The sequence below is a fragment of the Rattus rattus genome, chromosome 12, assembly GCF_011064425.1.
Source record: "Rattus rattus isolate New Zealand chromosome 12, Rrattus_CSIRO_v1, whole genome shotgun sequence".
NCBI lineage: Eukaryota > Metazoa > Chordata > Mammalia > Rodentia > Muridae > Rattus > Rattus rattus.
This window is the reverse complement of record NC_046165.1, coordinates 83,992,621-84,005,873: the sequence shown is the minus strand read 5'-3', so window position 1 is coordinate 84,005,873 and position 13,253 is coordinate 83,992,621. Positions and strand designations below refer to the sequence as shown.

Genomic DNA, 13,253 nt, shown 5'->3' with positions numbered 1-13,253 from the left:
TGTGATGCTCTCTTTTGGCATGCAGGTGTATACAGAGAACTCGTACACTGTAAACAAACAAACAAACAAACAACTAAATAGGAGAGGAAACTTTGATGGCTATGCCCAATCACAGTTTTTGTCAGAGAGATCTCACACTATTAGGACCCCAAGATAAAGGCAATGCATTTGTTAGTTACCCTATTGTTGTTTGGATACGAAATGCTTTATGAAAGCTCGTGTTTTAAAAGGCTTGGTCCCCGGCTGCTGGTGCAGCTGAGAAGTGATTGACTCACAAGGGCGCTAACTCCATCAATTTGTTAATGCCCTGACTTCACAGTTGAATGAGGTATTAGAAGCTGTTTTAATTAGGGTTTCTATTGCTGCGAAGAAACACCATGACCACGGCAACTCTTATAAAGAAAGACATTTAATTGGGGCTGGCTTACAGTTTCAGAGGTTTAGTCCATTATTGTCATGGTAGTGTGCATGCAGACAGGGTGCTGGAGAAGGAGCTGAGCGTTCTATATCTGGATCAACAGGCAGCAGGAAGTGAAACTGAGTTTCTCAGTCCACATCCTCCGACAAAGCCACACCTCCACCAAGGCCACACCTCCACCAAGGCCACACCTCCACCAAGGCCACACCTCCACCAAGGCCACACCTCCACCAAGGCCACACCTCCACCAAGGCCACACCTCCTTATAGTGCTACTCCCTGTTCCAGGGGAGGATATTTTCTTTCAAACCACATAGAAAAGGTGAATGTATCGAGTCACTGTGGTATTCTTTTGAAGGCATACCTGTATCACAGGCCAGGAAAAGTATTTTCCGTTTCTTCCCTCCTCAAGCAGTTTATCACAGTGACAGAGGTGACCAGCACAAATACTTTGGACGAGATTGGGTCCATCCCGTTCTCCATCACTACTGCTGTTGCCATTTGAAAGAGGGACCATGGTTCATGCCACAGGACTCTGAGAGTGTAAACCTAATAAACAGGTAGGGTCTGTCAAATGCACTGTAAAGCTAAGGACTTCCTTCTGATTTCTCCCTTGTGTCTGTGAACTTCAGACTTATACACAAAGTAAATAAAAAAGGCTCACTAAAAGTTGATGTTGGCTAGACATTAAAAAAAAAGTTGATGTTGGCTAGACATTGTTATTAGACAGAATTTGTTTTTAAAGTCAGGGTCTCACTGTTTTGCCCTGGATGGCCCGAAACACATCATGAAGACCAGGCTGTCCTCAGACTTAGAAATTTGCCTGCCTCTGCTTCCCAGTTGCTAGGACTAAAGGCATACATGAGAACGGAACGCCTGGCAAGATGGATCTTGGTAGAAACTGGAAGCTTGAATTTCTTTGCTAAAGGTGTGGTCGTTCACAGTATGCTTCTTGGAACTAAGAATTCAGTCTTCATAAACATATTTTGCTTATGAGTGGATTTTTGGGTATAATTTTATCCATATTCCATACATAGTATGAACCCAGTTTTGAAATATCTCTATACTGGGCTTGATTTAAAGCTCTGGTTCCTCCTGACCTAAACCCATTCACGAATGTCTTAGGATGCTCTCTACAGAAACTCCCTTGTGCAGATTGATGACCAGTATTCATACAAAGTTATAACATTCTGATAACCTAAAAGAGACTACCCCCTCAGCACCAATTCCAGAATGTCTTTGGGTTGTACTCTCCCAAATCAGACACACGGTAGCCATCACATAGAGTGTGACTCCTGGATCCGCATATCCTTCATGGGACATCATATTTCAGAACCTGGAAGAGTTTTAGGCCAGCACAGGAGATCTGCTACAGAAAAAAATTCAGCTTGTGTTCAAAGGTAAACTTCTAGGAGAAGTCTGTGCTTTGATGTGCAATTCAACATCTGAGATGAAAATCCTGGCTTTAAGTTCCCGTGGGTGAGATTCTCTTAGAATAGTCCATTTACAGTTATCACAATTGCAGGGCCTAATTAAAGCAAAGGAGAACAAGTCCATGCAGTGGATGGATTAGTTCCTTTTTCTTGCTGTGATAAAATGCCATGACCAAAGCAGCTTCTGAGGTTTGTTTGGCTTGCATTTTCTCAGAGCCCTTAACAGTGAGCTTGCATTTTCTCAGAGCCCTTAACAGGAATGGAAACAGTAGGCTGGAACAAGAACATGGCCGACCACATCTTCCACCACACAGAGAAAACAGAGAGTCGGAAATGGGGTGAGGCCAGAAGTTCTCAAAGCCTCTCCCCAGTGAGTTACTTCCTATAGCAGGGCTTATACCTTCTGACGGTTCCTTAATGTGTCCAAACAGCACCACCAACGGAGACCATGTGTTCAAATACTGTCCCTCAGGTGGACATTTCTCATTGTTACACCACAGTAGAGTTTATATAACGGTTACCCACTCTGAAGACTCCTCCAACTTGTATACACAAAAATAAATAATGTAAATCATTGAATTAATACTAGGAAACATGGGGTAACTTTTCTTAGACCAGGCAAGACTGTGGACTTTAAAGGTAAATAAAATAGGTTTTACACAGGCCTTGCCATGTAGCTGTTATGTAACCTTGGCTGGTCACTTTTTCAAACCTCTTTATGTCCCAGTTTGCTTGCCTACAATCTGTACCAAAAGAATTCCACCCTAGTTCAAGAGTATTAAAACAAAGATGGCCCTGGAAAACTATTATTATTATTATTATTATTATTATTATTATTATTATTATTATTATTATTATTATTATTATTGATTTTTGTCACCCGTATTGTATTTTCAAACTGTTGTGCATTTCCAGATCCTCTAAATTGCAAATGTAACAAAGCTCAGACAGCGCCAGGTGTTCCCGCCGGTGTCCAGCAGGGGACGCTGCAGGCGGCGGAGACAGAGACGCGACCGGAAGTCAGGCTGGCGGCTGTGGGTGCTTGCGACGACTCCTCCTGCTTCCGCTGGTGGCCCAGGACTACTCTCAGTTCTCTCAGCTTGCTCTTGTGCCGTGACCATGCCGCTAGAAAACCTAGAGGAAGAGGGTCTGCCCAAGAACCCGGATCTGCGCATCGCGCAGCTGCGCTTTCTGCTTAGCCTGCCGGAGCACCGCGGGGACACGGCGGTGCGCGAGGAGCTGATGGCCGCCGTCCGGGAAAACAGTGAGGCCCGCGAGCGCCGAGTCAGCGGCCTAGGCTGGGGCGGACCGGGTGCCTGGCTGGGCGTCCCGTTGGGGCTTTTTGGAGAGCCCTAGGGAGCCCTCCTGGAGCCGAGAGGGACTTGTCTTAGTGGGTTCTTCCTCGCCGCGAGCTGTTCCGGGAAGCCTCGGATGCTTGTCGCGCTTAGACTCCCAGCAAAGGGTCTTGACAGTATGTCTGTCAGTGTTTCGCTCTCTGCCAAGGGGCAGTTAGGGTTCTGTCCCTAGCAGTACACGTCTAGTAAGTGTCCTTTCCCTGACGTGAGGATTCCTTTGGAACAGGAGCCTACCAGAGCAAACTAAGGATTCCCCTCCTGTGGCCTTAGTAGTGTTCAGCCCTGCTAAGATTGGTTCTCAAGCAGGTCTCCCAGCTCCAAAACCTTAGCTGTGCTCTCCAGGCCCACAGTTGGTAGGCGCCTGCTAGCTGACTTTTGATGGGGTGGGGAAAAAAGCAAGCTGACCCTCACAAGTGACCTCATGGTGCGTGATTTATGGCTTTTAGATATGGCTCCTTATTATGAAGCCTTGTGTAAATCCCTCGACTGGCAGATGGACATGGATCTCCTCAGTAAAATGAAGAAAGCAAACGAGGAAGAGTTGAAACGTCTGGATGAGGAGTTGGAGGATGCAGAGAAGAATCTGGGAGAAAGTGAAATTCGAGATGCAATGATGGCAAAAGCAGAGTATCTCTGTCAGATAGGTGACAAGGTCAGTGGAGAGATGCTCTGTCCTCTCTGGATAGGTGACAGGGTCAGTGGAGGTGCTCTGTCCTCTCTGGATAGGTGACAGTGTCAGTGGAGATGCTCTGTCCTCTCTGGATAGGTGACAATGTCAGTGGAAATGCTCTGTCCTCTCTGGATAGGTGACAGGGTCAGTGGAGGTGCTCTGTCCACTCTGGATAGGTGACAGGGTCAGTGGAGATGCTCTGTCCTCTCTGGAGGTGACAGGGTCAGTGGAGATGCTCTGTCCCTCTGGATAGGTGACAGGGTCAGTGGAGATGCTCTGTATCTCTGGATGGGTGACAGGGTCAGTGGGATGCTCTGTCCTCTCTGGATAGGTGACAGGGTCAGTGGAGGTGCTCTGTCCTCTCTGGATAGGTGACAGGGTCAGTGGAGATGCTCTGTCCTCTCTGGATAGGTGACAGGGTCAGTGGAGATGCTCTGTCCTCTCTGGATAGGTGACAGGGTCAGTGGAGGTGCTCTGTCCTCTCTGGATAGGTGACAGGGTCAGTGGAGATGCTCTGTCCTCTCTGGATAGGTGACAGGGTCAGTGGAGGTGCTCTGTCCTCTCTGGATGGGTGACAGGGTCAGTGGAGAACTCTGTCCTCCTGGATAGGTGAGGGTCAGTGGTGCCTCTCTGTCCTCTCTGGATGGGTGACAGAGTCATGTGGAGATGCTCCCCTCTGGACAGGTGACAGGGTCAGTGGAGGTGCTCTGTCCTCTCTGGATAGGTGACAGGGTCAGTGGAGGTGCTCTGTCCTCTCTGGATAGGTGACAGGGTCAGTGGAGGTGCTCTGTCCTCTCAGTGGAGTGGAGATGCTCTGTCCTCTCTGGATAGGTGACAGGGTCAGTGGAGATGAGAGTTGCTCCCTTTTTTCTGCAGGTACAGACTCATGTTGTACCTCAGTGCAAATGAGTAATATCTCAGTGGGTAAGTAGAAGGATAATCAGATTCACCTGTATTGAAGAGTCAGTACAAAGACAGTAGATACAGGCTAATGCTGCAACATCCAATTCCCTGCTCTTAACAGTAGCAAGGTGTGGGCTTCAGATGTTTGGCATTAAAACATTGAGGCTCTGTGGTTTTACATACTGCAGGTCATCTTGGAGGGAACATAAGTTCCACCACCTGCATCAAGAAGTTCTCTTTCATTGCTCCCAGATTGGTGCCTCTAGCATCCAAGAGCATGCATTCATGTACATGCCCCCAGACACAGCATACATGTAATTATTTCTCCAGAACAAAACTGGCACAGGAATCCTCTGTTTCAACATTGGGGTCATTCTCTAGTTCATTTATTTGGGGGAAGCATTTACTGTACATCTTAAAAGGTTTACGGTAGGAGGCTCAGGGTTTGAACGTGTTGGTTGCTCACAAAGAGGACCCAGGTTTGATTCACAGCCTCCAAATACCAGTTTACAGCTCCCTTAATTTCAGTTCTGGGGATTTACCCTCTTCTAACCTCTGCTGGCCCCTCCAGTGCATCATCATGCAAAACATGTTTAGGCATATTTCCAAAATCAATCTAAAAAGAATTTACACTAGTGATACTTATCATTCGGGGGCTGCAGATGTTTGGCTTTCCTGTGTTCTATACCCTGAGAAATAATCAACTCACATAGCTCTTTCATTGTCCAGTTATGCGCTGGTGTATGTATGTCCTGTGGGAAACGAGCAGTGAACGTGTGTTTGTGTGCATGAGATCACTGTGTGGTCCAGGAATCCTCCTCTTCCGTGCCTCTGTCATTGCATCTGGGAGAGCGTTGTTAACGTTCCGGCTCCCTGCTGCCCCATGCGCTGTCTGAGTAGCTTGTCTGTTCAGCTGGTCCTGGTGCACAGATTGCTTCAGCTGGATTTGCTTTAACAGCTATAACAGTTGGCTTTTCTTAAACATGTCGCTGTGATGAAAAACATGTTCCTATGTTTCCTTGTGTATATACCATAGTGGTTTGTTCTTTGGTCTTTTGTTCTTTTGTTTTGTTTGTTTTTGTTTTTTCCTTTTCTGTTTGTTTTGAGACAGGGTTTCTTTGTGTAGCCCTAGCTGTCTTGGAACTATCTCTGTAGACCAGGCTGGCCTCAAACACACACAGATCTGCCCACCTCTGCCTCCCAAGCTCTGGGATCTAAAGGCATGCGCCATCACTGCCCATATATACTAGTGTTTCTTTAGGATACTGTTGGATTTTAGTTTACAACTTTTTTATTTTAAATTTAGTAGTGGTCATTTTAGAAACTTAGAAATGGAGGGGGAAACCCCTGAACAGTAGTATGAGTGTGGTTTGCTTTGAAGAGTAGTCAGTATATATGTGCCTGAGTGGCTTGAAGGTTTTGGCTCAGGTCTTGGGTTTACTCAGTGTAGCTTAGTCAGCACTGGGTGACTGTGCTTACTGTTGATGCTGTATTCCTTCTGTGTTGGCTCACAGCATTCTCCCCAGAGAAAATTCAGTTTTTATCTCTTATTGACTGTTTCTAAATGTTTAATGGTTGCAGTGGTTTTATTGTTACTTATATTTATCAATTTTTTGATGCTTAGTTCATTGCAGATGTTTGTGGAGATCCCTTTAAGACAGTCTTGTTATCTTTTAATTCAATCTCATGATTCCCTTTATTTTTGATACATGATGGCATAAATTCACTTACCATTTTAATTCCCTCTGCAAACTTGCAGTCATCCATTTCTCCCCAAAGGAACAGCATTGCGTTCCCGGGTCTGGCTACCAGGCACACCTGCTGCTGTTCTGACAATTCCTTTTACACGTTTCCTTTATGAAGTGTGACTAGTAATTGTGAAGCACACTAACCAGTCGTAGTCTGAAAAAGCACCAAGTATAAACGTGTTTTTATCCGTGTTCTTGCAAAGCAGCGGAATCACTCTATCTCAGTTGAGATGAGATCTCATATGCGTCTAATCAGCGGTCTAACCAGTGGCACGAGCCTCTTAAAATGATTCAGAATTTAGAGTGGACTCACTTGGGTGTAGTGTTGATTGTTACAGGCAGAAACACATTGTCTGTTATGTGCTTTTCATATATTGTTCTCAGAAACACATTGTCTGTTATGTGCTTTTCATATAGTTCTCAGAATGAAGTATACCCTGGGCATTGGTTACACCTTCCTCAGCTAAAGAAACGCCCTTGGTCTTTACCCCAAGCACAGCAGTGATCGCTTCACTGCCATCTTACTTCAGCTCTACTTCCTATGTCGCCAACCACTCTCAGGAAAATCCAGGAAGCTGATGGCTTTGCTAAATTGTGTACTTGAATTTGACAGGAGGGAGCTCTGACAGCCTTTCGCAAGACATATGATAAGACTGTGGCCCTGGGTCACCGACTAGATATTGTATTCTATCTCCTAAGGATTGGACTCTTTTATATGGATAATGACCTCATCACTCGAAACACAGAAAAGGCCAAAAGGTACAGTTAGCAGTGGGTGTGACCCTGGAGGTTATGGGCTGTTAATAGTAAGTTGGTAGGCCCACTTTCCCCATTTTGTTAAAAAACTGTGGCATTTGGTCAAATAGTTGACATGCTTACTGAATTAAATACTCTAAAATAGCTAAGAATTGGCTTCACCTGTTTCTTGTGTTATTTGCTAGCCTTATAGAGGAAGGCGGAGACTGGGACCGGCGAAACAGGCTGAAAGTGTACCAAGGCTTGTATTGTGTGGCTATCCGTGACTTCAAACAGGCAGCAGAGCTCTTTCTTGACACCGTTTCTACATTTACGTCCTATGAGCTCATGGATTACAAGACATTTGTGACGTACACTGTTTATGTCAGTATGATTGCCTTAGAAAGACCAGATCTCAGAGAAAAGGTAAAGGTATCCTTAATATCCTTTTAAAGTCTGTTCATGCTTTCCTAACTTAAACACACAAACATCATTGCAGTGTTCATTTGTCATCTGATTGATTTGTTCTGTTCTGCTTTAATACCCAGGTCATCAAAGGGGCAGAGATTCTTGAAGTGCTGCACAGTCTCCCGGCAGTTCGGCAGTATCTGTTTTCTCTCTATGAATGCCGTTACTCCGTTTTCTTCCAGTCGTTAGGTAAGGACTGATTTCCTGACTTCCTCTTCTGGTCCTGTGGGTTCTCACGTGTAAGAGATGCAGTGGCTTGAGAGCTGCAGGTCTTCACTTAGGTTCTCCTGTTGTGCTTGGTCAGGTCAGCAAACTTGGTGTATTTTATAAATCCCCAAATGTGAAAATCATAAGGACAGCCTTCAGGGTAGCTTCTCTTCTATCACGTGAATCCTGGGGATTAGACTGAGGTCATCAGGCTTAGCAGTGGATGCCTTTACCTGCTGAGCTATCTCACTGGCTTGAGTTTTGTGTTTTTGAAAGTAGAGCCTAAAACAAGAGAAAAGGAACGTGTGGCAAAGAGGTATGTGGTTAGCAAAGCCTAAAAAATCTATCTTGTCTGGTCCTTTGATGTGGTGTTTGCCCCACCTTGAGGAACAAGGTTTAGATAGTTTAGAATTAGGTGTGTAGGGAAGGATGTTGGGAATAAACCATCCCTGCATTCAAAGGTTTTTCTTTTTGGTGTGAATTGAAAACATAATCTGTAGAAAGTGCTTGTGTTCCTTCATGGAGAGTTTACAGAGCCTGATGGACACCAATTTGCTCCTTTATGAGGACTGTGTTCCCTCCTGGCTGTTTGGTTTGCTCCTTGTGACCAGATTACTAAGGTGATAGGAGGCACCCTTCCCAGATTATTTCCCTACATCGTATTCAGGCACCTAACATGCACTGATGTCTTCGCTTATTTCTGTTACAGACTTAAAACACTTACTGTTTAAAGAGGTCTTTGTAGGAAATAGGAGGGCAAGTGATGCTGCTGTCCTGTAGGGCGGTGTTGTCTCCCAGTGAGATCGAGGGAGTGGCTTCAGTAGCCACTGAGTGTGAGGTACTCAGCCCTTTCCACTCACCTCTTCTTACCCTCAACCTTTTATTCATAATATATATATAGTTTTATTTATAGTTCTGAGTGAAAATTTTAGATTTAATAAATCTGTACTTCCCAAGTGTTTGAAATGGAAATGTTCTTATCTTTGATTTGCACTCCTGAGCCATATAAGGCTTGCTGGGTTTTGTGAGATTGATCTATAAGTATTCATAGACTAATGTGTTTAAAACACCTCAGCTGAAATGAGAGTAGACTCCTCCAGATGGTGTGTGACTGTTTCTAGAAACTGAGTGGAACCCCAAGTGAAAAGCGTTGTCTCTCACGGTCTTCCAGACCTTTACACAATCCGTCCTGGTACTTAATGCTCTAACAACTAAAGACAGTTAGGTACGCACTAGACAACTTTCTAACAGGATCCTGTAGACCAGGAAACAGCTTTAGCTAAGGTGGTGTCGCTAGTGCTTCTCTCCAGGCAGCAGTCACCCAGGCTCTGATGTCCTTCAGAGGCATTCAGAAGTACCTGGTGACATGGACACATTATGGGTAGATGTCTTGCTCTTTCCTCCAGCCTGCTCTTTCTCGTCACACTGTAGCATGAGGCAGCTTTCCTGTCCTATGCCAGCAGTGGGCGGTGCCGTCTACCGGCTGTGAGTGGCTCGTGGACTCAGTACATGGTTTTCAGTCAAGCGAAGCTCCTCAGAGCTTCCAGTTGTTCAAGGATGCTTAGTGTACCGTGTCCCTGAGTTTATCGTCCTCTGAGAGAAAGTTCCTGACATTTCAGGTCAGCTTTGTAAGTCATCCTGGTTTGAACATGCGGACAGCACTCTTAGTCTAAGACATTGAACTTTGCATAAATATCAGTACATCTTGACCATGCTGCCCCTAGGAACACTGTACCAGTTCATAGTACTTGATAAAGAGCCCATCTCCACATTTTTATAACTTGGCAGTTCGGGAAGAGAAAGGGGATTTTATTGGTCACATGCGCTTTGTTGTTGGTGCGAGTGTAGCCATCAGCTTAGTGGTGGCGTGCTCCCTTTCCCCTGTCTCACGGTTACTGGACACCCCTCACTTTTCAGTCTGGTTTGCTCTGCTCTATTACAACACACTTAGGATTTCTGAGGGCCTTCCCTTCCATGAGACCTCTCAGTGACTGAGTGCTTTTGGTTTCCTGTGCCTTGTCTCTTGTCTTTTGGGTAACATATCTGGAGTAAAGTGTGCAGCCGAGATTCCTAGTTGCAGTGCTAACCCTTCATCGGGTGCTAGAGCCGTGCCTGATGCCTCCTCGGTCTGCTGGGCAGATCCACTGGAGCAGCGTCCCGCACGTTTGCACCTGTCGTCACCCTCGTAAACACAGCGCCACGCCCACTTCCCTTGTTCCTTGTCTCTGCCCTGGGAGATTTGCACTCTTCCTTTCTGCACTTACTTATCCTGTGCTATTAACATGGCTGTCTAATGCTCTCCGCTGAGTCAGTTTCTCAGAATTCTTTCCTGCCCACTGCCCCAGGGAGGGCTTCCCAAGCTGCCTCTGCCGTCTTCTTCATAGGACTATTGATCTTGCATCATGCTTTAGTATCCAGAGCAGAGGCATAGAGTATTTAGTGAGATAATTTATATTCCTGATAGCTCATTTATATCCTAATATACTTTACTCTTCAATTGTTATCAACTTATTCCTGTTGCTACAGAAGCCTCTTAACAACTCTACTTAAACTTTACTTGTCTTATACTAGGCTTTCTCACTCTGTTTACTTTGTGACTTTGCTTTTGTCTTTATCACTGTCCTTCCTGTTTATTATAATTGTAAATGAAAGTCACAGAATTTTGCTTCATTATATAAAGTGCTCCCCAGTTGCTATGCCATGATCTGGTGACAGTTCCATTGTCACCCTGTCTTTGCTGCTGTCTGTTGCTGGTGACAGAACAGCAGTATGTAGAGTTCAGAGCTCCTGGGGTTCATGTCTTGGGTGGGAGAGGGTAGTGACTTGTCATCTTACTTATTGTAGCGGTCGTGGAACAGGAGATGAAAAAGGATTGGCTTTTTGCGCCTCATTACCGATACTATGTGAGAGAAATGCGGATCCATGCATACAGCCAGCTGCTGGAGTCATATAGGTCATTAACCCTTGGCTATATGGCAGAAGCATTTGGTGTGGGTGTGGAATTCATCGACCAGTAAGTAACAGATTTATGCATCCGAACTGCCTTTTAATGTATGTTTTCAACCTTTTCTGAATTTACATGGCTTCCCTCAATTTTAGGGAAGAAAATTTCTAAAGTATTATTTAACAGGAGCATCCGTCCTTGTCTGCCTTCCTCAGGACAGTTTCCAGTGAGATGAGCAAAGCGTGGCATGGAAGTACTCTGCTTCAGTGACTGCACCAGTTATTGGGGCTGCAGATTTTATATTTTATATTTAGTGATATCTGATAATGTTGGGAGTTATAATTTATATTTATGGCATTTCCTCTGATAACAGTGGAGTTAATTTTTGTCAGGTTGGTGACAAAATGTGGGACTAGAACACTGGAATCACTGATTGAACAAACTCAGTTCCTGTTTGGTGCTCTTGTAGATGTCTCTGCACTTCAAGTAAGCACTACAGGAGTGTGGAGAGGAGTGTAGACAGTGGGACTGTCTGCCTAGATACAGCACGCCCGAGGAGGGAAGCTTGCTCTGCCTGAATATTGTCAGCCACGTGAAGAGCTCCATTTGCAGAGAAGGAAAAGTAGTCAAAACAGCTTAAGGATGGGAACAAACTTAGATGCGGGCAGGAGCTGGATTCCAGCCTGGCTGTGCCACAGATGAGGAATAGCAGGACTTGGGGCCTTATAGTACAGAGTGTAGAGCTTGGATGTTGAGTCTCTGTGGTATGGAATGCCATTGGAGGGTCTCCACCATGAGAGCAACAGGGCCACATCCTGTGTCTTACACAGTAAGGGATCCTAGGTAACTGCTGGGTTGTACAGTAGCACTGACGATTTTAGTGTGGTTGAAGATGTCTGTGATAAATGTTGATGGTTTGTTCACAATGCAGAATAGAAAAGTGACAGCTAAAATTAAGTTGTTTTCATTTAAATCTCATCATTCTCTCATGTAGCATATAGTTTTTTCATTACATTTTATTATAAAAACATTCAAAGAAATTTTAAATTGTATAATGAATTGTGTGTGTGTGTGTGTGTGTGTGTGTGTGTGTGTGTGTGAGAGAGGGAGAGAGAGGGAGAGAGAGAGAGAGAGGAGTGTGTGTCAGTTTTTCTGTATCCTTGGCTGACATGAGAGCCGTCATCTGCCATAGCATCCTGAAACCTGAGGCTACAGTTGCTCTCCCTTTGGTTTCTTTAAGCCCTCACCAGGAATAGGGGGTGGCAAGGCTCACGCCAGGTGCTTGCAGGTGTGCACTGAAGCAAGCGTGGCCTCAGGGCTGAGAAGTGGCCTCAGAGCGCGCATTCTTTCTCACTGTGTTCTGGGACAGCATAAGGAAGTGAGGGAAGAAGCCAGACCGTGCTGGACAGTAAATTGGCTACTTTTCCAGTGCAGGGTTTGTTTACTAGTTTATTCCTTTAACTGTCTCGTTTTCCTCTGAGCACTTCGTTTTATTATACTTGTGCTATTTTTTGTAACTTTTCGGACCAGGTTTACTCAAGATTGCAACAAGTTAAACATGGCACTGCTGTGTGTCTGGTAGCTGAGGCTTGAGGGAAATGAGATCTCACCTGTAAGACAGAGTTCGTTCCATTTTTCTAAAACTAATGGTGGGTTTTCCTTTTCTCATTCAGGGAATTGTCCAGGTTTATTGCTGCTGGAAGACTACACTGTAAAATCGATAAAGTAAATGAAATAGTAGAAACCAACAGGTACCTTATCACCAACCGTTTGTTATTGCTGAGAATGGGGTAAAATAGGTCACCTCTTGTCATGGAGTCGTGTGGCTGCTAAATAATTCATTTTCCCCTTTACTTTATTTATAGACCTGACAGCAAGAATTGGCAGTACCAAGAGACCATCAAGAAAGGAGACTTGCTGCTGAACAGGGTTCAGAAATTATCCAGAGTAATTAACATGTAAAACCATTTTAAGATGAATTCCCTTACAGATGTTACTTGAAAGCCTTTGTAACTTTAGTCACTGTGTGCCCACTTCTACAGCATCAAATAAATATGCCATTTGCTTGTTACCGGTTCTACTAATGCCTGTTCAGTTATTAATAAAAAATGTTCTTTGTCTTTTACCTATCTGTGTGGTCCACAATCTGAAGGTTATAGTCAGATTTAGTCGCCGGGATTGTGCCTTATTAGCAAGTTAGGGAGCGGATACAGCCATTATCTCTTGGTTTTAAAGTACAGGATTACTGGCGCTCTAAATCACAGTGCAATAGTGACTTGCATTTAATATGAAAAGAAGATAAAATGGTAAGTTTTTCTTGTAGTCTTAGAAAACAGAATACACTGCTCCTCTCAGAAGCTTGTATCAACTAGA

At 44.7% G+C, this 13,253-nt stretch overlaps 1 protein-coding gene across 1 annotated transcript; it reads left to right on the top strand.

The window, feature by feature from the left end:
• Window positions 1–2,887: 2,887 nt before the first annotated feature.
• Psmd6 (proteasome 26S subunit, non-ATPase 6) lies at window positions 2,888–13,005 on the top strand. Its single transcript, XM_032917751.1, has 8 exons — window positions 2,888–3,114; window positions 3,652–3,857; window positions 7,140–7,285; window positions 7,468–7,687; window positions 7,810–7,918; window positions 10,781–10,949; window positions 12,554–12,631; window positions 12,746–13,005. The coding sequence occupies exons 1-8, from the start codon at window positions 2,970–2,972 to the stop codon at window positions 12,840–12,842; spliced, it is 1,170 nt and encodes a 389-aa protein (XP_032773642.1). The 5' UTR covers window positions 2,888–2,969; the 3' UTR covers window positions 12,843–13,005.
• Window positions 13,006–13,253: the final 248 nt, after the last annotated feature.

What these genes read in the sequence shown, in the direction of transcription:
- Psmd6 (XM_032917751.1), top strand. Translation starts at nt 2,970, where the DNA reads ATGCCGCTAGAAAACCTAGAGGAAGAGGGTCTGCCCAAGAACCCGGAT. An exon ending in GACCAGATCTCAGAGAAAAG is followed by an intron (nt 7,688 to 7,809) that starts GTAAAGGTATCC and finishes TTTAATACCCAG; the next exon opens with GTCATCAAAGGGGCAGAGAT. An exon ending in CGTTTTCTTCCAGTCGTTAG is followed by an intron (nt 7,919 to 10,780) that starts GTAAGGACTGAT and finishes TACTTATTGTAG; the next exon opens with CGGTCGTGGAACAGGAGATG.